The sequence below is a fragment of the Pyrus communis genome, chromosome 9 (genome assembly GCF_963583255.1).
Source record: "Pyrus communis chromosome 9, drPyrComm1.1, whole genome shotgun sequence".
In the NCBI taxonomy this organism is placed as follows: domain Eukaryota; kingdom Viridiplantae; phylum Streptophyta; class Magnoliopsida; order Rosales; family Rosaceae; genus Pyrus; species Pyrus communis.
Window position 1 is genome coordinate 8,179,214 of NC_084811.1, and position 26,198 is coordinate 8,205,411.

Sequence of the window (26,198 nt, forward strand, 5' to 3'; positions counted from 1 at the left end):
GAATACAATTCAATCAATGCATAACCCACAAACATATTCAAAGCAACATTGTCATGTTTCTTCACAAACCCATGTATTATTTTTTCATATGTGAGTGCCTTAACCTCGCACATGCCTTCAGAGCAATGAGAATGGTGAAATTATCTAGCTTTTTATCATTGCCTCTTGACTCAAACATCATTTATGGAAGAGATACAAGGTATCTTCCCCTCGATTCTTTCTACAATAGCTCCTTGCAGGCATTACCTAGTGACTCGTATAATTTATGAGTATGCCTACTGGGCTCTATTCCCTCACTCAACATTGCATTAAAATACCTCTTGGCCGTTATATACCAACTATGGCGCATATGGCCTTAAATAGAGCGTCATAGGATTTGAAACTTCTCTTCACACCCAATTCCTCCATATTATCAAACAACTTAACATACTATTGAATAATGACAACCTTACCGTAGCCCTCCGTAACGATGTCGTTCTATGTTTTTTTTATCCCAGAACTCAAACGACCCCATTTTGACCTGGCTATTTTAGAAAAAATAAAACACAAAAGAATTACCTAAGCATAAAACACATAAACAACAAAGTAGGACATCAGATTTTAGCAGCAATTCAGAGGACCATAGGGGTGAAATCCTTACTCTCAATGGCAATTTTCGACAACCAAAGGGGCGGCCGCTCTTGACACGACCCGATCCCAATATCCCTCAATTACCCGGATGGGCACGTGTTGGCCAACACCCGAGGGTAACGAAGGTGTCGGCTAGCACATGCCCATCCGAGTCATTGAGAGATATCGGGATCGGGGCGTGTCAGCCCTTCCTTGTCCCCATGTAGCTTTGCCCATGATTTAGAAGCCACTAAGATGTGTCATATCGTTTGAATTCAAACATCACCTATTGGGGTAAAGAAGGGCATATGTCTGTACTTATAAGTAGTTGGGCTACTCCATATATTACCAATTGTTTTATGGTGGAATCTCAACTTTCTTCATCATCTCTTGGCTTCCTCAAGACTATTCTTTGAGACATTCACCTCTTAGCTTCCCAATTTTTTAGCGGGTAAATTGTCATTTAACCCTTTGAATAATTGCTCCAGTTGAAATTGACCCCCTGAACTATTTGAAATAAACCAATTGACCCCTTGTTAGTAGATTTCATCAACTATTTCGTCAAATTCAAAGGAAAATTAGTCTTTCCTTCATCAATTCTTACTTGTCAACTATAACCAACAATGTAATCATAACATGTGAAAACAAAATAATGTGTAATGACAATGTGACATGGTCCGTTATGTAAACGCTTGGTTTTTTATGTTTTCTCATTATGCTATATATAATTTTGAATTATTTTATGCCCATGTTCAAAATTTTATTAGTGGTTATAGCTGACAAATAATAATTAATGATGCAATGACTAATTTTCCCTTGAAATTGATGGAATTGATTCCGCAATCTAACATCAAGGGGTTAATTGAATAGTTTTAAATAGTTCAAAGGGTTAATTTACCAAAAAAAAAATAGTTTAGAAGGTCAATTTGAACTGAGGTGATAGTTTCGGGGATCAAACCACAATTTACCTTTTTTTAACACCCGATTTAGCCACATTTGGAGAGGCAAACTTCATTGTTGATGGTCCTGTCAACTATGGGCATTCTATTGATTCTGGTTATGTTTGATTTCATTCTTGTCTTGCCCCTGTTAGGCAAGCTTTATTGCTTGACTTCTCTTGTACTGGCTGTGCCTCGAGGCATTGTAGTGGTTGAATGAAAATGCCACATGGCATTTGAACCCATTACATGTAAGTCCTTAGGTTATAGTGGGCTACAGTGCCCCTTACAAAACTTAAGTAATTGATTTTTCTTATCCTAAGTCTTATGAAGGTTATCCATCTGGTGAAAATTATCCCACCTCACTCGCATGATAGATGAAATAAAAAAACCAAAAATTATAGTCCACTAATGTATAACTTCTTGGCTCTACTCTTGCACCTTGGGTTGGGCTGGATTTATATTCTTTTCCAAAATTAATGATACCAAACCCTAAATTTAAATCTAAAGGATAAATTAGAAGTTAGGATTGAATTGATCATCCAACCAGCTTGAATTCCAACCCTAATAGAAAGGGAAAAATTACCCTCATCTTGCTTGAAATTTCTTACAAACATCGAGCGCACACGAATCACAGTCATCCCATCAGGTGTTGGTCAAACTCATCCCATCACCCGTTTATGCCAAGTTGCTAACCACACTCGTTCAATCATAATAACCATATGAATGAGTTGTAAACTTTCATTATTTTTCTTATACAAGCGATAATTGGGAAGGGATAAACTCAACTCGAGACTTCGGGTGCAACGGGTAAATACTCATAACAAACTCATCTTCAATCTCCTTCTGACTATTAATTTGAAATGTCGGCTTGGTGGCCAATCAGATGTGGATTTTCTAAAATGAGCCATTGAAACTTGAAAGGGTAAAGAGCATAACAAAGTCCATTAACATCAAAGCTGTTAGGATTGTACATTATGATAAGTATATAACAAACGACAGCCAACAAGATGGTTTTGGTTAACACCTTCCTTCTCTACTCTTGCCTTGATCGGTAAGCATCAACGGTAGGAGGTTGAAATCTACCAAGCAAATATGCCATTTGCGCCCCATTTTCTCAAATCCATCCATTATTTTATATTCTACCAAAAACGACAGTCAAATTTTAACTTGACTTAAATACCCATGTAAAGTGCTGATAAACGAATACTATAATGTAAACTGCAAGGGGCATTTCAGTAACACCAATTGAGACCGTTAGGGAGACAATTAATTAATTAATAAACATAATTATCTGGCTTGACCAGCACTCTAAAGTAAAACTTGACCAGCAGCTCTACTCGTAGTCTGGTCTGATTTTAAACATGTAATTTGTTGCTGAAGGTATCTGCAATGAAATCTCACTGATTTTTTTTTTATTACCTAATTGATTAAAAAAAGTCCTTATAAAATGCCTCATTATCCTAATCTTTCTTGCATCCTTACAACTCAAAGTCATCAGCAATTGAAAATTTCAGCAGATTGAGTGATCATTGAGATCAGAGAGATGGGTTCAAGTTCAATGGCAATCTTCTTTGCAGTTTGTGCATTTATATGTGTGTTTTCTGAGCCTGCACTTGCAAAGCATGCTAGGGTTACCAGGCATTACAACTTTAATGTATGTATTGCATTTCATTTTCCAATTGAACCGTATGGATACTTATGAACAAACAATAAAGTGCCACTAAACCGTGGGTTATATACATTTATTTCAAGTTTAGTGTCTTAGTTTTATTGTTTGTTAAAAAGTTTGAAACCGGTTCTATTTATATAATATTTAATAATACCCATTACTTAATCATTTCTCTGTTTATTACATTGCACAGATCAAGTCACAAAGTGTCACAAGGCTTTGTCAAACCAAGAGCATTGTGACTGTCAACGGGCAGTTTCCGGGGCCTCGGATCATCGCAAGGGAAGGTGACAGGCTTGTGATCAAGGTGGTGAATAAAGTTCAGCACAATGTCACACTCCATTGGTACGAAATTCTTGTCTTGTGAACTTGTTACCTTTGGTAGTTTCACATAATATTTTTCAAAATTCAAATAATAATGCTTTAAATTTGGAGAAATTTGCAGGCATGGGATCAGGCAATTAAGGAGTGGATGGGCAGATGGACCTGCATATATCACACAGTGCCCAATTCAGACAGGGCAAAGTTATGTCTACAACTTCACTATTACAGGCCAAAGAGGCACATTGTTTTGGCATGCCCACATCTCCTGGCTTAGGGCAACTGTCTATGGACCTATAGTCATCCTCCCTAAAAGACATGTGCCTTACCCTTTCCCCCAACCCTTCCAAGAAGTTCCCATCATTTTTGGTAATTAATGAACATTATATAATTTATCAATTAATTATAAATTGTCATTACGCCAGCGAAAATGTGTCGATAACATTGTTGCCAATGAAAGGTATCGACATGTTATCAATACATTTTCCACAGTATCAATGCACACTACGTACTCTTCAATGTCCTACACAAAATATTTCCGAACCAAGAAATTTGTATTGAAATGCAGGTGAATGGTGGAAAGCAGACACAGAAAAAGTAATCAACCAAGCCTTACAAATAGGTTTGGGACCAAATGTCTCTGATGCCTATACCATCAATGGTCTTCCAGGCCCGCTGTACAACTGCTCAACCAAAGGTAAGTAATCAACAATTCCTTATGCATAAATAGAGCATTAATCTTGTGGATTATACAGTATACAATGTACCATATATTTGAAGCAGATACATACAAGCTCAAGGTGAAGCCGGGGAGGACGTATCTGCTGCGGTTGATCAATGCTGCACTCAACAACGAGCTTTTTTTCAGCATTGCCAACCATACCCTAACTGTAGTCGAAGCAGATGCAGTTTATGTGAAGCCATTCAAAACCCAAACTGTTCTGATCACACCAGGACAGACCACAAATGTGCTTCTGCTGACAAAACCTAAGTCCCCAAATGCAAAATTTGTCATGGCAGCTCGCCCATATGTGTCCGGCCCAGCTGCTTTCGACAACTCCACAACCACAGGATTACTGGAATATGAAATTTCTTCTTCCTCAAGCAACAGCAAGAACAATAAAAAGCAGCTTTTCACACCAGTGCTTCCAAAGCTCAATGACACATTATTTTCCATGAAATACAACAAGAAAATTCTCAGCTTGGCTAGTCCCAAATTCCCAGCAGCAAATGTCCCAAAAACTGTGGAAAAGCGCTTCTTCTTCACTGTTGGGTTGGGAATACTCCCATGCTCAAAAAAACAAACATGCCAAGGCCCAAATAATACTAGGTTAGCAGCAGCCATTAACAATGTGACATTTGTCCAACCCAATACAGCTCTTCTGCAAGCTCATTTCTTCAACCAACCAAAGGGTGTGTACACCACAGATTTCCCAGCAAACCCAGCAGTCAAATTCAACTACACAGGGAGTCCACCCAACAACATTGCCGTGAGCAGTGGGACGAAGGTGGTGGTGCTGCCTTTCAACACTAGTGTGGAGTTGGTTTTGCAGGACACTAGCATTATTGGGGCTGAGAGCCACCCGCTTCACCTACATGGGTTTAATTTCTTTGTGCTGGGATTGGGCTCTGGAAACTTTGATCCAAAAAATGACCCTAAAAAATACAACCTGGTTGATCCTGCAGAGAGGAACACCATCGGTGTCCCCGCTGGTGGCTGGGTTGCCATTCGGTTCCTCGCCGATAATCCGGGTAATCATTTTTTATCAATTAACTAACATGTTATGCTGTTAGACTATAAATCCCGAGCAAATAGAATAAATTATCATCACTATAAAATTGACACAGTATCATCATAACCTACTTATCTTATGATTTTTGTTTTTTTTTTTTTTTTTTTGTTGACAAGGTTATTAGGTTGGTCACTTGAGTTCATAAAGGTTTAAATAATGTGCTAACGTAGCAAAATGATTAGCCGTCACATTAAGGTTATGCAATCTGATTAATCCTCCTATGATTGATAATTTGTTCCAACAAATATCAAATATCTTTAACTTGGGAAGAAATTTGGCATGGAATTAGGGTTATGCAATCTGATTTGTCTCTTTTTTTGTATATGGTGATGCAAATAGGTGTTTGGTTCATGCATTGCCACCTAGAAGTGCACACCAGCTGGGGGTTGAAGATGGCTTGGGTGGTCTTGGATGGAAAGAGACGCAACCAAAAGCTGCCTCCTCCACCGTCCGATCTTCCCAAGTGTTAATTTCACGTTTTGCTCATAGATTTCTTGTGTTTTCATTTCATTCTTTTTGTCCAGTTGCTCCCCAGAAAAGGGATCGTAGTGGAAAAGGGTTTTCAGGCTTTGAGGTTATGCTTTAGCACGTAGTAGTTTCCTTTTTCCTTCCCTGTGAAAGATTTGGGTTGGGTTTTGATTTGTAATGCCTTTCAAAAGTTGTAATATTCAAATGTAATAGAATGTCAATATTTCTTTTTTAAGCAATCTGTCTCAATTATGTACTGGTTTCAGCTCAAGTTTCTACTTCATTCATGCATCTCCAACACATTAGTTAAATATTGAAATATTGGTTCGATATCTATTGAATAATGGTAGGAACTTAGATTAATTGACTTCTGATTGTTGATACATATGAGCCTTATAGTATGAGATTCACATGTATTTACGGTCTAAAATTATTCACGTGCATGCGGGTGACTAGTGGAAGCACTCATCTACATTTATTTGATTCATGCAATTTTTTTATTTTGTTCATTGGGTACTAATATTTTGGTGCAAATACATGAGTATTATGCGAGACTGATCAATTATTGTGAGATTTTTTGGGTCAAATGGTCGTACTGCTGCTTGTTATTACTAATTCACATATTTTATTATAGGTGAAGATATAATTGATATTTTTATGGACATGGTATTGTACTCTTAAATAAATGCATGTGTTTTAACAAGAATAAATCAGTAAATTTCTGTATAAGTAACATTGTTAGTGTTGTAATTTTCAGTTTGTTGCTTAACCATCCCCCTTTGGGTTTGGTAATGGCTCGTCCGTGTGGTCCCTTGGTGTTTGTTTGTTTGTTTAACAAAATATTTATTTACCTAAAAAAGAAAAACAATTGATCCTATGATTCAATTCCGTATTAAACAAGGTCTCATTTGTAAGAAAGGTACAATATGAAGGGTAATACCGTAAAATCAGAAACGACCGGCACTATCTTCAGATTTGCAAAACCCGGTCGCCGAGTCACCAACATCCAAATCCTCGCATCCTGCCAGCTGAAACGACACACCCCTTCGCCCCGGGAGACGCCGTCGTTTTGACGCCGGTGCCTCCGCCACCCCGTCCGCCACCCCCGGAGAACGTTCCAGAAACAATGACGCGAAGCCTCGGCTTCTCTCTACCCGTGACCGTCGTCGTTTTGGCAATCGCATACATTTACTTCTCCACAGTCTTCATTTTCATAGACCGCTGGTTCGGTCTCATGTCGTCGCCAGGTTTGATAAACGCCGTTGTTTTCACCGGCGTGGCCGTCATGTGCGTATTCAATTACTTCGTCTCCGTCTTCAGGGATCCGGGTCGGGTTCCATCCATGTACATGCCCGACGTCGAAGATTCGGGTAACCCTATCCACGAGATCAAGCGCAAGGTATCGAATTCGTACCTTTTCCAATCTCAAAACTGCGTCGTGTTTGTGCGGAACCAATTTCTCTTGTTCATTTCTGTAAAATTGGAATTTTGTGATTTTGGTGATGCCAATTTTCTGCATATATTTCGAATTTGTTATTTGAATTTGATTAATTATGTTAATAATATGGATTGGGAAATCAGGGGTATTTTTATCTTTGGCCAGAAATCGAAAGCAGTGTGCTTTAGTTTGGATTAACTTGTTAGACATTGTAGAAACTACGGAGGAGATAATAATATAAGAATTTAGGTTCTGCAGTGGTGCTTAATTTATGTGAGCTGATTTCGAGTCGTCGGGAAATCAGCAAAATAACATATTTGTAGACTGTAGTAGGCAATTTGTGTAACGTCCTCGAGTCACTTTGTATCCTGGTTTAGTAAAATTTGTAACCATTGGTTACGTATTTTTGGTTTCGCAATAGAATCAAAACAATTAAGATGGATTTAAAAGGAAAGATATATTTTTGATATACAGTGGATGAACCGTTGTTTCTGAAACAGTAAAAAAGTTTGAACTTTTAAACTTGTAATGAAGCTGCCCGATATGCCAAGGAACTTGTAGATTATGAGCAAGTAGATAGCTTTGGCATGTATGCTCCACGCTTTGTGTCACCCTTTGTTCTCGAGGGTGGACTGCGTGAGTTTTGGATATTGAAAGTTTGGAAATTGGTATACTGTAGATTGCAGTGCATCCATGTCGTGGTTTCTAATGTTCATTGCGAATATAAAGAAGTGCCATTAATTATATTGCCTTCCATGAATCAGTGAATGCAGTGCTTTAATTGCTAAGCCAACATGGACATGTGGTTCCAACTTCCGATACTTGTTGTTTCTACTGTCTTTGAATGGCATAGTCTTACGTCAGTTTTTATTTCCAAAAAAGAAAGTTCAGAAACAAGATTACAATTGCATATCCTGATCTTTAGTCTCCTATATCAATCTTCAACTATTAAGCCTGAACCAAAACCAATCCAATAGGGTTTGCTTGCCCTTGAATTTCCTCTGTCATTCCTGTTGGATCTTAATGTTCAGTAGCCCTGACAAATAAACAATGTCCTCACATAAATTAAATGGGGCCAACTCGTGTTTGTCGGCATGCCCCAATGTTGATACTCGAGACTATGATCTTTGTGTACTGCACCGAAATCAATGGCATATTTATATTAAACTAACCGTCTCTCTAAATTTAGACCTCCCTGATTTTGTTATTCAGACTTAGCTGCATCACCTAATGAATTAGTTTTTGCATGAAATGCCAACTTTCCTTTGTTCACATGTTTGCTAGTATGCTCGAGCACTTATACTCAAGGGGTGTGATCTTTGTATGGAGTGCATGCATCAAATGGAAAATCTATATTTAGAAACCCTAACCCATTTTATCCTCCAATATTCATTTTTTAATTTTAACCTCTCACAGTTTGTTGCATAAAATTCCAATTTCCTTTGGCCACAATAGCATTAGCGGACATCAAGAGGTTTGGTGTGATTTCTCAATTGGCTGAACAAAACATCCAAACTTCAATGTTATTTTGTTCTAGATAGTATGCCGTTTTCAAGCTAGAGCACTTGTGCTGCCACATGTACTTGTGCCTGATTGTACTCTTATGATGAATAATCTTTGGGCTCGTTTGGTATGTAGGATTGGATTGGAATTGGAATGGACAACTCCCTAAGCTTGAGGCATGTCGAGTGGATAATTGAAAAAAATGATGACCAATTAGAGGATAGTAGATGGATTACTCATAAAGGCAACTTATCCATTCCAATCCTCTCCAAAATGGTAGGATTAGAAGGGATGAGTTTTCTTCACATCTTATCCTTTTCTAATCCCCTCCAAATGAAAAATATTCACTTCTACCTTCAATTTGCCTTGAAATTGGACAGTTATAGATTCCAATCCAATCCTACTTACCTAACGAGGCCCTTAGGCATTAGCGAAGGTGACATGGGATGGGGTGGGTTTAGGTGGGGATAGGCCTCTGGGTATAATATCTTTCTTTTGCAAAAGGGAATTTCACATAAAAGCTCTTGATAAGATTACAGTTTAGAGAACACCACCTGAAACCTAATATTTTAGAAAAACATCCTTCTTGCTTTGCAATGAAAGAAGGGCACCACAACTAAGAGCCAATTAGAACATGACAAGTGATAGTTCGGTTTTTTCTCCCCTACAATTGAGCTCTTGAAGTGTTTTCTTATAGAACTTGGTTGTTACGGTGGTTTTCCTAATTTTCTAAAAAAAAGTAGTGTTATTGCATTATGTTTTAATAAGAATTTACTGTCCTTGCATTTCACTCCTTAAGATTTTAAGGTTACGTTCTGTATCTTGTTGAAAGATCCTGGGAATTTTGTTGCCTACTTTCTATTTTGTTGGATAAAGGTTCCATCTCAGTTGGTTATCAAAAGTTATTATTAATTTTGTTATTTAGAAAAGAAAAGTAAACGTAGATTGTAAAAGTTCTTAGATACATGTAGTTTTTACTTGCAGCAGTACAGATTATAGAAAGTGGGAGTCTTTGCATCTTAGATGACTTTTGGTGAATGGTTTTGCAGGGAGGGGATTTAAGATATTGCCAAAAGTGTTCTCACTATAAGCCAGCTCGTGCACATCATTGTCGTGTATGTAAACGATGTGTATTGCGAATGGTATGCTTTATCTTTGTTATCCTTTGATGCCTTGTATGTCCTCGATAATGTGTTAATGTGCTGCCTCTTGGTTGTAAAGGATCATCATTGCATATGGATTAATAATTGCGTCGGCCATGCAAACTATAAGGTCTTCTTCATCTTTGTTGTTTATGCTGCAATAGCATGCCTCTATTCCCTGGTAAGTTATCATGTTATTAAATCCAACTGGACATTGGCATTTTTTTCCTGACTGCTGTAATTGCTTGCATTGACTGATGGGAAATTTCTTTCCTTTCTAGCATATAAAATATGCCTCTTTCTTTTCTATCATACATTAGTTTTGCAGCCATAGAAGTTGAATCTTGTTGTAGTGAAAAGATAGTGAATGTTTAAGATATTATTTTCTTTCCTTTCTTTTGTTTATTTCATCATGTTTTTTTTTTTTTTTGAATAAACGATATTATCTACTTTAAGGGGGAGGGGGTGGGTTTACCCTCACATTGTTTATTTCATCATGTTTAACATTGGATCTACGGTTAAAACTTTCAGGTTTTGCTCTTGGGTAGCCTAACTTATGATCCCGAAAAAGATGACCAGGAAACTGGCGACTCTTTTCGAACTGCATATGTAAGGTTACATGCTGGGTTTATGTTTGAGCCTTGGATACGAGACAGCTTACTAATCATTTTTCTCTTTTCAATTTTCAGGTCATTTCTGGGCTGTTGCTAGTTCCCTTATGTGTGGCACTGAGTGTTCTTTTAGGTTGGCATATCTACCTCATTTTGCAAAACAAGACCACAATTGAGGTTATTAGGAATTAACAAATTGTATATCATTGTTCTCTTTTTAGTGGCAAACCTGATTTAGATATCTGGACCGCTATTTCATAGCACTTCGTTTTCTTTCTTTCTGGCAGTACTATGAAGGAGTGAGAGCCATGTGGCTTGCAGAGAAAGGAGGGCAAATCTATTCCCATCCATATGATCTCGGTGCCTATGAAAATTTAACAACGGTATTTTCCCGCTTACTTTTATTTCGTGGTTAAACCTATGCAGACTCTTCATTAATATTGTTTTTGTGGTTTAAAGTTTTAGTTTCTGTAGTGACAACTTGGATCATATTTAGCCTATATAGCTTCTCTACTCTGTTGAACCTAAAAGCTAGAGACTAGAATCATTATCTACTAGGCCAGAAGTGTGACCAATCCAAATTGAAGTACCAACAGTGCAATCTGAATCTACTTTTTCAGTCCTATGGTAGAATTTGGATTTTTTTTACTTTGTTATACAAATCGATTACATTCAAGTCATATTTGACTGCTGTAGGTACTGGGTCCAAATATCTGCTGTTGGGCACTCCCCACATCGGGACACATAGGATCCGGACTTCACTTTCGTACAGCTTATGATTACCCTTCCTGAGCATCAGCGTTGGAATGAATTTTTCCCCTGTTCATCATCTTGGTTTGCATTGGTGAGAAGAAGACTTAACTGTGTGGTTGGATTTCATGGTTGTTTCTACGAGGCGATTTTAGGGGAAACAATTGATTGTAGGTCCTTGTCAATAGCCAAAACTAATCGGTCTCTGAGAAAAACTAGGCTGAGGATGTGTGGGTTCGTTTTTTTCGCTTGTTGTCAGGTAGTTACTTTGAACCATAGTTTTACAGTTATACAGCATGGTCTCAGTTGATAGGGTTTTGTACAGAGAGGGGGAATCAGCATCCCAGCTTTTACCAGCCAAGGGCACCTTTTGTAGAGGAGACACCGGGGTGTTTGTGTAACTTGAAAGAGTTGTAATCCTTTGTAACGTTAAAGAAATAAGAGAAATTGTGGTTATTAACTGAAACTGCTAGGATTTTTCAATTTCAGAGTTGCATTTATGGCCTCGTTTGGTGTCTAGAACGGATGATGATGGATAATCCGCTATATGCAAGGTATGTTAAAGGAACGAAAAGAAAAAATTGTGATCAACTTGAAGGGATTAGATTGATTTCTTGTCTGGAGAGAACGTTTTTTTTATTTATTGTATAAAGGGACAAATCTTATTCATGCGGTAGGTGATGTCATGGCTGTTTTTTTAAATTTTGTAAATCAAATGACATGGAAGTTGATGAGTGAATTATTATTTAAACGTTAATAAACGTGTTCATTTTCTATTAATGACACATAATTTAGTTTACAATTTTAATTTTTCTAGAATTACTCTATATGTTAAAAAGATGGATCTCTCTCCTCTTTCTTCTTTGGTAATTACCTCTCTCTTCTCGTTTTTCCTACCTCTCTCACATTCTCTTTCCTTCTTCCTACCTCTCTCTCCTATTTCTTATTCGTACTTTTCTCTCTTCTCTGGTTTCTAGATTTGCTAGTGTTTTTTATTTCTTTTATGAGAACAACTGGAACATATGATTTTATTTTTATATATATATATAATTTTTTTTTTTTTGAAATTATTTCATTTTTGAGGTTTTCATGATTTGGGTATATAAATTTTGAAATTGATCTTGTAAAAATGCTAGAATTTTGAAACTTCTAGCAAAATTCCTGAAATTTTTAAACTGATTTTGTAGAAATGCTAGAATTTGGAAACTGATTTTGTAGAAGTACTTAAAATTTTGAAAATGATCTTGCAGAATTGTTGGATTTTTGAAATTGATATGCAAAAGAGTGGAAAATTTTGAAATTAATCTTCCAGAAATGCTAGCATTTTGAGACTAATCTTGCAGAAAATAATTTTACGGATGTAAACTTAGTTTGAAGTTTTTATAGATGGTGTCAATTATAGTTTTGGCTTGGTTAAGTAACAAGTCTATTGGGAGTGCAACTGGAATTTTAAAATTTGGGTTTGCTTGTTTTGTGCTAGGTTTGTTGGAGTTAGGGTTTTTGTATCTCCTTGAAATGATTCGAAACTAGTGGAGTTATATGAATGTATTCTGTGTTTTTGTCTCTATAGAAAAAGCTCTTGCAAATAAAAGCTTCAATAAGGAAAAAAAAATCATAAACGAAGTTTTTGTGTAATTTTTCTTATGGTATATATCATTGAATAATATAGAAAATGAATAAGTTGAGATGAAAAATAAACAATTTAATTGTTGAAAAAAAATAAAATTGACGGTTTATATGACATGCTTCGATCCCGATATTCCCCTAATACTAGGATGGGCATGTGCTGGCCCATACCCGAGGGTAACGAAGCCATTTTAAACGTGCCTATAAAGAAAATATATAATTAGAACGAAAATGATGATGCAGGAACATGTTCAGAGCTTACAACTAATTAAGAATAATATGAAAGAATTATAATAAAAATGTATGAACAAAGGGAATGGTCATACACTGAGAAGACTCGAATATACCTATGTGAATGTACCATGACATTGGGATTGTGTGCCTCTAATCTAACTCCTGAGGGGGCGTAAAACAAAAAACGTGAGTGGACCCTAACTTATAATAATAATTACTAATAAGAAAATCATTTTCTTTTTTAACATACTAACCCCTTGTTTTGAAAATCCATATAGTACTATGTATGGTAAATTTTCTGAAAACTCTAGCATGCCATGAAATCATTTGTAAAACATGTATGCATAAAACAATGCTCGGAGATGGTAGTGAAGGCAAATCTGTAAATCTCATCCATATTGTACTCTCTAGGGGTATCATAATCACCCGAAGGCAGTACCTATCCATCACCCAAAGGTGAAGTTGTATGACACTGGGTTACACCAATGAAGAAACATGGTAGGCCCCATCACTCGAAGGTGAAGCTGTACGACTCCAAGTTATGTTGGAGAAGAAAATATATACATCACACACCGACACTAGCCATGGCTAGTGAAGCTGTCCGACACTGGTTTTCCAAGTGAAGTTGGGGGTATGTCATAAATATCTCACTCCTTATTCACTCGAAGGCAGTACATGTCCATCACCTGAAGGTGAAGCTGTGTGACACTAGTTACGCGAGTGAAGAAACATGGTAGACCCCATCACCCGAAGGTGAAGTTGTATGACTCCGAGTTACACCGAAGAATAAATATATACATAGATATCCCCAATTGTGTCATATGGCCATAGACATCTACATACCCGTGTTGTGTGGATGTGTTGTATGATAACCCGCTAGATAAGTACTGAAAACATACCTCAAAAACTCATATCAAATCTGGAGCTCACAAGCTTAAAGCCTCATTTCATAAATCCATGATATCGTACATTCATAAATCCATAAAATAAAATCATATTCAAAAGCCATAGAATTTCATATACGAGAACCCAATAATTCATATCCTTTTATAAAACATAAATTCGATAAATCATAAATATCCCATAAAAGCAATTTAATTAAATCATAAGTATGAAAATCTATAAAACATATTATAAATCATGCTCCATTCATGTAATATGCAATGCAAGCAAGCCTAATATTTTATAAAAACATGCAAGTTTAGAAAGGGTCCACTTATAGATATTTTGTTACCCGGGGAACCGCTGAAGCTAGCGAGGATGGAGTCACTTTCTATTGATGCACCTAACCACAATTAGGAACCATTTAGTAAAACCTAAATGATAGAATTTAGGACAACAGACAGCGAATTCAGATTTTTCACGTCGAAAAATCTAAGGAGGGACCTTGGGGTTTCCCCTATGCACCGCAGCACGAGCCGCCATGAGGCGGCCGCCCAAAAGGCCACATGCTGCCACACATGGCAGCCGACAGCCCTGACTCATTGGAAAATTCAACAACTCCAAAAATTCGCAAATTTTATAGGAATGAAGATCTCAATGAGAGGAACAACTTTCATACCTGGGTCGAAGTCTAATTCAGCTGGGAAGTGGCCTGAAAACCACCACTAACCGTCGGAACCCTAGAAATGGGTAGTTATCGATTCGTCTCCTCAGATGCTCCACCGCCCCCAAACTTGTTTGGCATTTGTTCTTAGCCTCCAGGGAAGTCAAACCATGGTGATGGTCGACAGTGATGATTGTAGAAACGGCGAGTCGCCGCCTTCATGAATTAGGGCCCAATTCTTTTGATTTTGGGGTGAAACGTGAAGAAGGAAGGTCGCGGAGTTAGTTTTGAGTGGTGGTTCGACGAATTTCGCCAGAGAAACGTCGTGAAAGGCGTCGGGGTGTGCGTACGAATCGGGTCAAAGGGAAGGGACCGGGTTCCCCTTCTTCTCTCATCTCTCATCTCTCATTTCCCATCCTTGCTCTATATTCTGATTGGTCAACATCCAACACCTCCTTCCCGATTGGGCAGCAACCCCCCTCCTTTCTTTCCTCTTCTTTCCATCACAGCCACACATGTGGCACCAAATTGATGCTCCAACAAAATCTGGAGCCTTCCAAATTTATGGTCAAATGACCATTTTGCCCTTAACTTCATTCATTAATAACTCTTTCGTTGTAACTCCAAATTACATTCCGCTTGCGCCCACACTTCCGTAACGCTAAGTACTACAAGAATACGCCAATAAAACGAATATTACGTGACACAACAAGGTGAACAACAAAAGTCAATGCATTTGCCTCGAAGGGCATTTTCATAATTTGACATTTTGAAATTATAAAATTCATAATATTTGGGGATGAGTCGTTACACTATATGTAGCAATTAGTGTAATTAACATTGACATCATGCCCGGTTTTGTGTTAGGTATATGCAAAGGTCTTTAGAAAATGCTAGCAATCTTCTCATTTATTGACTTACCTTTTTTTATTTCTATTCATGTCACATGTATTCCATTAAGGCACAATACTAAAATTTAATTACTTTTTTAATGACAAATTACAATTTTAATTATACTAACTACTACATGCCCACACATAAAGTGTGTGAAATTTTGTACTTTTGTTTTTTAAATTAAAAGAGGAAGGAAGAGAGTGAGATTGTGAGAGAGAACATGGGAGTAGGGAGGCAGAGAGGATTTTTATTTTGTTATTTATTTATTTATTGATTTAGAGATGATAAAATCATATGTAGGCAAAAAACAATAAAATTTTGTTTTATGAAATTACGTTATTGTCCTTAACATTTTTGTTGTGATTGAATATAAAAATATATTTTCATCCTTTTTTAATTAATAAAGAAAGTTTAATTAATACGTAATTTAGATAAAGAAATAAGAAAATGATGAGATTTTAATATAGATATATTTTTTTGAAAAGTAAGTGTTAGTAGGTCATATTATTAACGGTTAGGAAGAAAAAAATCGATAAATATAATTACTATAAATATAATCATGATTATTTTTGCCGTTCCGCTGCCGCACCTTCTGCTTTAATATAATTAACATTTTAATTTTTAGTGCTAGTGAAGTCGTGACAAATAAGAAGGTTGTTATCAGCATTGCTGCAAGTGGTGGTACGATTTGATTAAAAAATTGGTGTGTTTGTGTAAATAGTGCATAAATAATGAGGCTAACTGAAGCAAGGATGGTCGCGCCAAACCACGTGGTCTCGCATTGGCTCTATCCGGCTCAGCATCCACCACGCGAATCCCATGCAAAACGGAACACGCGCAAGAGTAAATCTCCCTGCCTGGATTACACGCGCTACCTTCTAACCGTTTAAAGTTTATGCGGCAAAAAAAACGAGAGAGAGAGAGGAATATGCTTTATAATAAAAAATTGTAACTCCTCGTTTTGATTACTGACATTTAAAATCAGTAAAAGTGATTCCAGATTTTATCAATAATTTTAATCATTACATGAAAAATTATGTTAAATAAAAATCAAAATTACAAAAAATCTTCAATTTAATAAACAATTGACCAAATAATTTGACAAAAATTAAGAATATTTTTATCATTTTAACCTTATTTAATAAAATCTTTTTATAAAATAATCAAAATAATTAATCTTGGACAAACTCAAAAATTACTTATATTAATTTCAAATCTTATGAACCTAATGAAGGGGTTATGTCAATGTCGGGATCATTTGGATTAAAAAACCTTATCCATATCTCTCCCGTATCCATTGAGGTAGAAATCCTCGAAGCGGTGTCTGTCATTTTTCTTGTCTCACTGAGTTGAGCTGAGTTGGGTAACTCGTCGAGTTCGTTTCTCTGGATCGACATGGAGATGGAAGGATTCAAAGAGAACCCTTCTGAGATCCACAGGTTTTAATATCTGGGTTTTTTTTTTTTGCTTGACTTAATGCTTTTTTAATCATTTTTCAGATCAATATTTGTTTGTTAATTGTCTGGCTTAATCAAGTAGCTAAATTTGATGAGCTGCTTAATTGTTACTGCTGAGTTCATCTGCATGTAGCCAAGTTTAGAAAGTGTTATTAATTACTTATCATTTTTGGGATAATTATTTGGATTTATAGGAAGCAATTACGAGGTAGAGATGAACTGGATCCCCAGCTGTTGCTTCGCTGGCCTCAGTTGCTCAATGATTCATGTTCAAGATTGATTTTTTTTATTTTTTTATTCAAGCGATATTCTAATTAATCTAATCCAAACTACGAGAAGAAAGACTCGAACTTGGTGACCAGGAGAGCAAATTGTTCTAGCCAACTTCGCGACGCCTTTTAGAGTGGTCAATTCTTAATTTCCACTGGGGAAGTTGGGCTAAGTGGTGTTTGAATGACCGTAAAAGTCTGATTGATTCTGAATTTAGTTTATTTATGTTTTCGCTGTTTTTGTTCGCTGCATTTGAGTACTTTTATACCTTTCAGTTCTGTGGATTTAAATATATTCGGGTTTTCCTTTTCTTTATTTCGTTGTTGTGGTATATTAATTGCGTTTCTGTCCGATATGTATATTTGTTCTTGATGTTGATCAGTTTCATATGCTTAATTTTTTGGTGATTTGACTAAGTTCCACTTTGTTTTAGATGAGACTCAATGGAAGACCTGTTTGGTACTTCTTCTTTGGAAGCACATATGCTCATAAGTGCTTTTGCTAGAAGTGCTTTTAGTAGATCATGTAAAAAACCCTTGCCGGTGTTTCTCCATTAAGTGCTTCTATAATCCTGAAGCACTGTTAAGTTTTTCAGTCAAATGTAGGGGGCCAGGGGGTAACGCTTTGGTTGTTAGAAAGCGCTTTTTCCAGAAGCATTCCCAAACAAGGCCCGTGTCGACCTTACCCCTCTTTTTGTTATAAACCTAGGAAACCTGAAATAGTTGGTTGTTCTTGTTTGGCAAAGTTTTATTGGTAATTGCAGCTTTTCTCATCCTTGTTCTGCTATTACTGTCATAAACAGCTTCCCTGTCATGAATGTTCTATGTCCGATGAAGAAAAGAAAATTTCACGAGGAGCAATTGGGCTTGCCAATAACTAAGAGCAGGTGCTTGGAATGGGTATTTCCATCTGGTCAATCCATCTCCATGTTTGATGAAAACCTTGAAGTAAAGAACATGATAAAACAGACACTGAAGAGAAAGATAGACGGGGCATCCCTGGATGATGGGTCTGAACCTGAATCGGGAAGAGGTAGCAACAGTTTCGTTGGAGATTCTGATTCTGCAACGTCGGTTTATGGTGATTCAAAACTCGGACCCGTGCATGCACAGACATGCCAATATGATAGGACTTCCACTTCATCAGCGAACGGCATCAGCCATAGTGCAGATGAACTAAAATATGCGAACGGAGACCAACAACCTATGCATCCTCATGGTGAAATTCAAGAATCTCAGAATCTTGAAGAGCCCATCCAGGAATTTGGAGACCAGGTGGATTACATTTTCGCAGAATATGGAGACGACTGCATTGAGCAATGTACGGACACGGGTTACGAAGATCTCATCTACCCGAACGGTTTGAACCCGAACACATATGTACTTTCGTCGGGAAGATGGAATGTGAACCAAGATAATTCAGGTGTTTTATTGAAAGTTTCTGCTTTAGAAATTTCTATCTGCGTTTACATGTGGAATTAATCTTTGTTTTTACCATTTACTGAGTGGCATAGAATTTTCATCGTCGTGTTTGCAGAGGCTCAATCAGGCGGCAGCAGGAAGCCAACCATCGATCAAGAATTCGAGCAGTATTTTTCCTCCCTAATGCTGTAGAATTCACTGCTTCACAGCAATAAATCTGTGTAGTCTTTTTTTTTTTTTTTTTTTTTTTTTTTTTAAATATGTTGACGAGGTTTAATCGTGAAAGAGTTTCGGTTCTGGCACACCAGGGAGGTCCAGCTCTTTTTTCAATAAACGATAAGATATTTACAAAGATGATCAGATGACAGGCCTTCGACTCAACCACACGTGCAATCCAGTGAGCGGGATTTATACACTTAGTCGAACCATTCAGTATAAATTGTGTTTAATTTCGCTTCCGATGTGAAACTTTACATTCTTCAACAGTATAAAGGAATACGTTCACTCCAAAAACATTACATTATTAAAAAAGCATCTCTTCGGAGAAAGAGAAATCCGTAATTATTCTTTTCAAGACTCAAATTATTATGGCTATTAAGTTAATGCCAAAAGGGAGGAAAATCAACACAAGATCACTCAATAAAAAGGGAAATCCGAGCAGATGGCGAGGCAAAATCAACACTTTGGTAGATCGGACGGCGGAGGTGGCAGCTTTTGATTCGCTTGCGGTCCATCCTGGACGATCCACGCCATCTTCAGCCCCCAACTTGTATGGATATCCAAGTGACAGTGCATAAACCACACCCCTGAACACATACCATTAAAAGTTATAATTTACTTGTTAAGGTAGTTCGACATGTTATATTATTAGACTGTGAATTATGAATTGTGAATTGAGCGTACCTGGATTGTCTGCCATGAAACGAACCGCAATCCAGCCACCAGCCGGAACACCAGCCGTGTTCCTCTCGACGGGGTCCACCAGATTAAACTTAGCAGGGTCCTTGTTAGGATCATAGTTCCCAATTCCTTGTCCGACTATATAGAAATTAAACCCATGTAGATGGAGAGGGTGGCTCTCGGCACCAAGAATGCTAGTGTCCTGCAGCACCAGCTCCACACTTGTGTTGAATGGCAGCACCAATGCCTTGGTGGCATTTGCCACAGTTGTTACGTTTGGCGGCGTTCCGGTATAGTTAAATTTAACAAGCGGATTGGCCGGAAAATCTGTGGTGTAAACTCCATTGGACTGTCCAGAAAAATGTGCTTGAAGCATTGCTGTTGATGGAAGGGCAAAAGAGAAATTGTTAATAGAAGCTGCAAATTTTAGGCCATTGGGTCCTTGGCAAGTTGAGTTTTGGGGACATGGGGATGTTCCAAGTCCTACGGTGAAGAAAAATTTTCGGTCCACGGTTTGGGGAACGTTGGCTGGGAATTTCTTGGAGGCCAAGCTACGGAATTTATTGGCTAAGTTTAGAACGAATTGGGTGACATTGACAAACTTGGTGGCGTTGATGGGTGGAAGACTTGGTTTGAAGAGAGGAAGGGTTTTGATGGAAGTGTGATGAGTGGTTATCGGGTGCTCGTATTCGAGGATTCCTGCCGTTGTGGTGTTGTCTAGGGTTCCAGCGCCGGTGAAGTAAGGCCTTGCGAGGATGAGGAAGGTGGCATTGGGAGAATTGGGCTTGGTTTTGAGGAGGACGTTCGTGGTTTGGCCTGGGGTGATGAGAAGCGTGTCGGTTTCAAAAGGTTTGGTGTAGACAGCATCGGCTTCAACCACCGTGAGAGTGTGGTTGGCTATGCTGAAAAACAACTCGTCGTTGAGTGCAGCGTTGATCAATCGGAGGAGGTATGTCTTCCCTGGTTTCACCTTCAGCTTGAATACATCTGCAAAAAACACCCACCCACATAAAAATGCATTATAATATAATATGTTATGTTGTCAAACAGTTTGACATGCTTGCTTTCTAATTCATAGTCTGACAATATAATAGTACATCAAAAACACAATACCTTTCGAGGAACAATTGTAAAAGGGGCCCGGAAGACCGTTAATGGTGTACGCATCTGAAACGTTAGGCCCTGCACCGGTCTGAAGAGCCTGATTAATCACAGCCTCAGGATCTACATTAAACCACTCTCCTGCAACAAATCCAAATCCATGCTAATCAAAACAATTTCCAGAAACATTAATGTCCAAATTTTTACAATTATCACAAATTCTAGCCAGCTTGCTATACTTAATTACCAAGAAGAATGGGGACCTCCTTGTAGGGTTTCACAAAAGGGTAAGACTCATTGAGCTTTGGGAGAATGATGATAGGTCCATAGAGGGTGGATCTCAGCCATGAGATGTGAGCATGCCATAGGAGAGTCCCTCTCTGCCCTTGGATGGTAAAGTTGTATGTGTATGACTGGCCTGTTTGTATAGGGCATTGGGTAATGTAAGCTGGACCATCTGCCCATCCGCTTCTAAGTTGTCTCACCCCATGCCTGCTCTCACATACAAAACAAAAGCAAACATGAATTAGTAGCTTTGCTTCATCCTTTCACTCTCCACATTTGCTAATTCAAATAAATAGATTTTGGATGCAGATGCGAGATAAGTTAGTTGGTTAGAATAACGTTCGTTTTTTTTATAACTGAATTTGTATCTCCCTCATAGGTTAGAGTAGTTTAATATATCGCCTTATTAAAAAAAACAAATATATTTCATACAAGAAACTTGTAGCTCAAGTAAATAGAGCATTTAACCATTCCACTAATGTTTGCAGTTTAATACATCGCCTTGTTAATAAACAATTAAATAAGATAGATTTCGTACCAGTGAATGGTGACATTGTTTGAGACATGATTGACCACTTTGATGAGGACTTGGTCACCTTCCCTTGCCACCAATCTAGGCCCTGGGAATTGGCCATTCACACTTACAATGCTCCTTGTGTTGCACAATCTGGTCACATTATGGTACTTAACCTGTATACATATCAATATAAGAAAAAAGTTACAAACTAGTTAAATTAAATTTAGGGAAAAAAAAAGTAAAACATGACGTAGTTTAAATAAAAATATTGAGGCCCTCAAGTTGTGATGAAAAAATGTACATTAAAAGTGTAGTGCCTTGTTATGCCAGTGGCAAACTCCGGCATCAACGACGCCACGACACAAAAACAGAACAGCAAAGGTGCCATTGAAGTAGAACAATGAAGGTGAGAAGATCCCATTTCTCTTTCTCTCTCTCTCTAGATTGATACAATGAGGGTGTAATATTGTGAAGAGAGAGAGAGTCGAGGTACCATAATATAGGAGAGTTTGGATAGAGATGGAACGAAAATGTAATTGTTCATTCAACTTCACTGTTGAGATGGTTTCTACTTGTTTGCTCCGCTTTGCTGTTGGTCGAGCTGAACTTTAGAGTGTGGATTAAGTAAGATTTTTACCAGTTCCATCAGCACTAATCTCCGATTAATTATCATAATTACCTTTTGCTGTTTGCTTATTGGAGGGACGTTAAGCAGAAACCAAAGTTCATGTTGTGGTCAAGAAATTGTCAAGTTTTCTTTGATCATGAAGTTAAACATTCAATTCATTGTGTTTTAGATGTCACATTATTTAGGAAGCGAGCATCTTTCTTTGCCTATTTGGTCTTTGAATCCAAACTACACAACACAATGCTGCTCTTTTTTCTAAGGTGGTTGTTTTCAACTAATACAATTAACATGCTGTCAATGTAATTTAAGTTGTTGCAATGAAATTGGATGCTTGTGAAACTTAATATAACACGTTATATGGTCGGATGACCAATAATGCAGTTATACAAAATCTGTAAAGGGCGACCGGCATGAGTTATTTGTTTTTCAAATTGGTTTGTTTGATACATATGGATAGCTGGTTAAATGGTATCCAAATTGAATGAACTTTTCTAGAATCAGTCTTTAGACGATGATAAAGAGAATGAATGATTTCAATTATAACATTTGCATAATGAAATAATGTCACGTTAGATAAATGACTCTATCCATATTAACATTCAGACAAGAGAATTTAAAGGAATCTATTGAAGAAAGTTGAAGTTTCATCATAAAACTAATTAGCAATATAAGTATCCCAATTTACTTATAAGCTCATGCAAAGTCTTTCATCTCATCAATGTGAGATTCATTCTCAGCTCGCATCTTCATGTGTGACGAATTTTCAAGCCTAACATATGGACATCACGAACAAGGTGACAACGTATAGCACATATGGTCGTTGGGCTTCACCTATGGGTTAACCTCTAATACCCATGAAGAAAGTTAAAATTCCACAATAAAATTGATTAACAATATAAAAAGTAACCCAATTTACTTATAAACTCATGCAACATTCTTACTTATCATGTCTCTGTGAAATTCATTCCCAACGCATGTATTATCCTCCCCCTCAACAAGCCAATGGTCAACATCCTAAGACTTGCCCTGAAGCCCTAAAAGTAGTCAATGGTTTGAATATAATGATTGTTTTTGGTCGAGGGAGCATAATGATAATTGTAGCTTATTAGTGGGGCTAGGTAAGGTCTCTTTATTTGCAATCTTTACTTGGGCCTCCCGTGGGCCTGTCCACAACTGTTCTGTCTTGGAATCTAAGGAATAAATTTATCACCATTTTAAATCATCTACATCCACTACATTCTCTCACCCTCTCATAAACATCCGGTGGACGTGCTCTGGGTTGTCTACCCACCTATCCCTAATGCTATGTCCTAATCGTTGGATGAGAGTGATGGCCCATCCGATCTGTGCCACGTGTGAAAATCACCAATATTATCTAATAGGTATAAGTAATTTTCTTTTTTGAGTACAACAATATATTTTAAAAAAAAAACTAATGAAAAAGACTTGAAAATTTTGAGTTTTAACGATAAAGACAAAATAAAGGGTAAAGTGAATAGTACCAGAATTGACTTTTTAGTGTAAAAATGTAATTTTTCGTTAAAGTGAACAATACTATGAGCTTTTTGTTAAAACCCCTATATTTTACACTAAGGGAAGGAAAAGTTCAGCTAAATCATACAATGAACAACCTAATTTGGTATCAAATTCGTCATCCACGAGATTCGAACTTAAAACCTCTCACTTACAAATGAAGAGGAATACTACCAGACCGTAGTATTAAATGTCAATATGTAAAAGTATTAGATAATCTAGTTATACAACTTATACTTATATGTGGTCTAACAACCAATATAAATTTCTTTAATTTCTAATTTTCTAATATTTATGACTCATCCATATCAAGCGTTTCAAATCAAACATGAGCTGGATTTTGCTTCATCACTTGCAAAGAAAATATTTTTCATCATGTATTTGGAAATCATTGCATTCTATGTATCTTTTCCTCAATTACTTCGATTTGTAGTAAAGAAAAAACAAAAAGGGTATACAATATTGGTGCATAGGCAAATGTGGTAATGCATATAATCGACACAATCACATTATTCAATAAGCTTCATTTATTGTTCCGATTTTCTCTATCAAACAAAAAGTTTGTTCTATTCTCACAAGGTTATCCCCAGAAACAATTATATTATACTAAAAATCTAAGTCTGCTTGTTACTCTGACTATATCTCTCTCTTTGTTTTTACAACGCTCATAATGTTTGTACCCACATAAGTTATATTCCGATTGTAGAACAAATTCTCTTATCAAAATATGTAAATTATTTATTTTTGTGTAATTGAAAAGACGGCAAAATTTTATTTTATTGTTTTCATCTTTTGGGCATTCTACATTTCTCCCTCCACCCTTGCTCCGAAATCATCACAACATATGTAAAAGTATTAGATAATCTAGTTATACAACTTAAGTCTAGTTTGGTACTGAGGTGATTTTGAAAAAAGCTGGTATAAAAAAAAACTGGGAGCTATTTTTGTGTTTGGTAAACATTCAGCTTCAGCTTTTTTTCACAGTTTTGGGTGAAAAAAAGCCAAAAACAAGAAGCTGCAAAACCCAGCTTTGAAAAACCAGCTTTTTTCACATCTATTTTACATAAAAGTTTACCAAACACTATAATACTGTTTTTTTTTTTCAAAAGCACTTTTACAAAAAAGTTTACCAAACACTCTGCTGCTTTATTTCACAGTTGCTTATTCTTACAGCACATCAAAAACAATTTTTTTTCAAAGCACAACAATACCAAACCAGCTCTTATATTTATATGTGGTCTAACAACCAATATAAATTTCTTTAATTTCTAATTTTCTAATATTTATGACCCATCCATATCAAGCTTTTCAAATCAAACATGAGCTGGATTTCGCTTCTTCTTCACTTGCAAAGAAAATATTTTTCATCATGTATTTGGAAATCATTGCATTCTATGTATCTTTTCCTCAATTACTTCGATTTGTAGTAAAGAAAAAACAAAAAGGGTATACAATATTGGTGCATAGGCAAATGTGGTAATGCATATAATCGACACAATCACATTATTCAATAAGCTTCATTTCTTCGTTCCGATGTTCTCTATCAAACAAAAAGTTTGTTCTATTCTCACAAGGTTATCCCAAGAAAAAATTATATTATACTAAAAACCTAAATCTGCTTGTTACTCTGACTATATCTCTCTTTGTTTTTACAACGCTCATAATATTTATACTCACATAAGTTATATCCCGATTATAGAACAAATTCTCTTATGAGTCTTATCAAAATACGTAAATTATTTATTTTCGTGTAATTGAAAAGACTGCAACATTTTATTTTATTGTTTTCATCTTTTGGGCATTCTACATTTCTCCCTCAACCCTTGCTCCGATATCATCACAACATATGCAGAAATCCAAGAAAAAAGAAGGGAAATTATTCCAAAAACAAAAAACTATATACCGTGGAAAACCAACAAATAATATCATCTTGTATTAACAAATTGAGCTTGCTACGGACAACGACTGAGTTCTCGGAGGCAGAGCAAACAGAGCATCAAGGTCCGGCGGCTGGAAGTACCCATTCTTCGGCGGCTCCCGCTTCTTTTCCCCAGCCCCCTTCTTCTTCGGAGGCGGTGGACACATTTTCGCCTCCGGTATTCGGCACTCTCTCCGCTTCGGCGTCGTACAATCTTCCTCCATTTTCAATCCAGCTCCTCCGCACTCCATCGGTCACTCTTCAAATATATAGTAGAAGACGGAGCGCGCGGTTTATATAAAACTTTCAAATTTGCCAAAAAAAAAAAAGAAAAAAAAAAAGGAAAATGGGAATGACAGCTAAGCATGCGCGCGGGGGGGAGGACGTGTCAGACTGTTACTGGGAGTTTGTACCTACGTGCATTTCCACGTGGCACAAATCCAGCGGATTCTGTATATTTTTCTATATTTAATGTCTGCGCCAACTTTGGGTCGGTGGTTTGCGCGGGAAATTGAATCCGTTTGAATGTGATTCGGTGGGCTAAAATTTAAATTAAATATTTTGTGGTCCAAGTGGAATTTTAAAAGGGTAGGCCGGGGCCTATCAGGCTAATGGGCCATGTC

At 37.0% G+C, this 26,198-nt stretch overlaps 4 protein-coding genes across 4 annotated transcripts; 3 read left to right on the top strand and 1 right to left on the bottom strand.

Moving 5' to 3' along the window:
• The first annotated feature begins 3,093 nt into the window (after positions 1-3,093).
• Positions 3,094-5,803, top strand: LOC137745944 (laccase-17-like). Its single transcript, XM_068485977.1, has 6 exons — positions 3,094-3,204; positions 3,413-3,564; positions 3,665-3,909; positions 4,109-4,237; positions 4,324-5,292; positions 5,673-5,803. Exons 1-6 carry the CDS (start codon positions 3,094-3,096, stop codon positions 5,801-5,803), a joined length of 1,737 nt encoding a protein of 578 aa, XP_068342078.1.
• Positions 5,804-6,844: 1,041 nt separating this feature from the next.
• On the top strand, positions 6,845-11,711 carry LOC137745695 (probable protein S-acyltransferase 16). Its single transcript, XM_068485693.1, has 7 exons — positions 6,845-7,200; positions 9,792-9,884; positions 9,964-10,065; positions 10,416-10,493; positions 10,574-10,672; positions 10,783-10,878; positions 11,192-11,711. Exons 1-7 carry the CDS (start codon positions 6,928-6,930, stop codon positions 11,285-11,287), a joined length of 837 nt encoding a protein of 278 aa, XP_068341794.1. The 5' UTR covers positions 6,845-6,927; the 3' UTR covers positions 11,288-11,711.
• A 5,081-nt stretch (positions 11,712-16,792) lies between these two features.
• Positions 16,793-19,129, top strand: LOC137744808 (protein FAR-RED ELONGATED HYPOCOTYL 1-like). The gene is made up of 3 exons (XM_068484608.1): positions 16,793-16,984; positions 18,075-18,694; positions 18,809-19,129. The coding sequence occupies exons 1-3, from the start codon at positions 16,941-16,943 to the stop codon at positions 18,883-18,885; spliced, it is 741 nt and encodes a 246-aa protein (XP_068340709.1). The 5' UTR covers positions 16,793-16,940; the 3' UTR covers positions 18,886-19,129.
• A 226-nt stretch (positions 19,130-19,355) lies between these two features.
• Positions 19,356-25,681, bottom strand: LOC137744807 (laccase-17-like). Its single transcript, XM_068484606.1, has 7 exons — positions 25,651-25,681; positions 21,798-21,889; positions 21,518-21,669; positions 20,942-21,186; positions 20,707-20,835; positions 19,597-20,580; positions 19,356-19,499 (listed from the first exon to the last, which is right to left on the bottom strand). The coding sequence occupies exons 1-7, from the start codon at positions 25,679-25,681 to the stop codon at positions 19,369-19,371; spliced, it is 1,764 nt and encodes a 587-aa protein (XP_068340707.1). The 3' UTR covers positions 19,356-19,368.
• Positions 25,682-26,198: the final 517 nt, after the last annotated feature.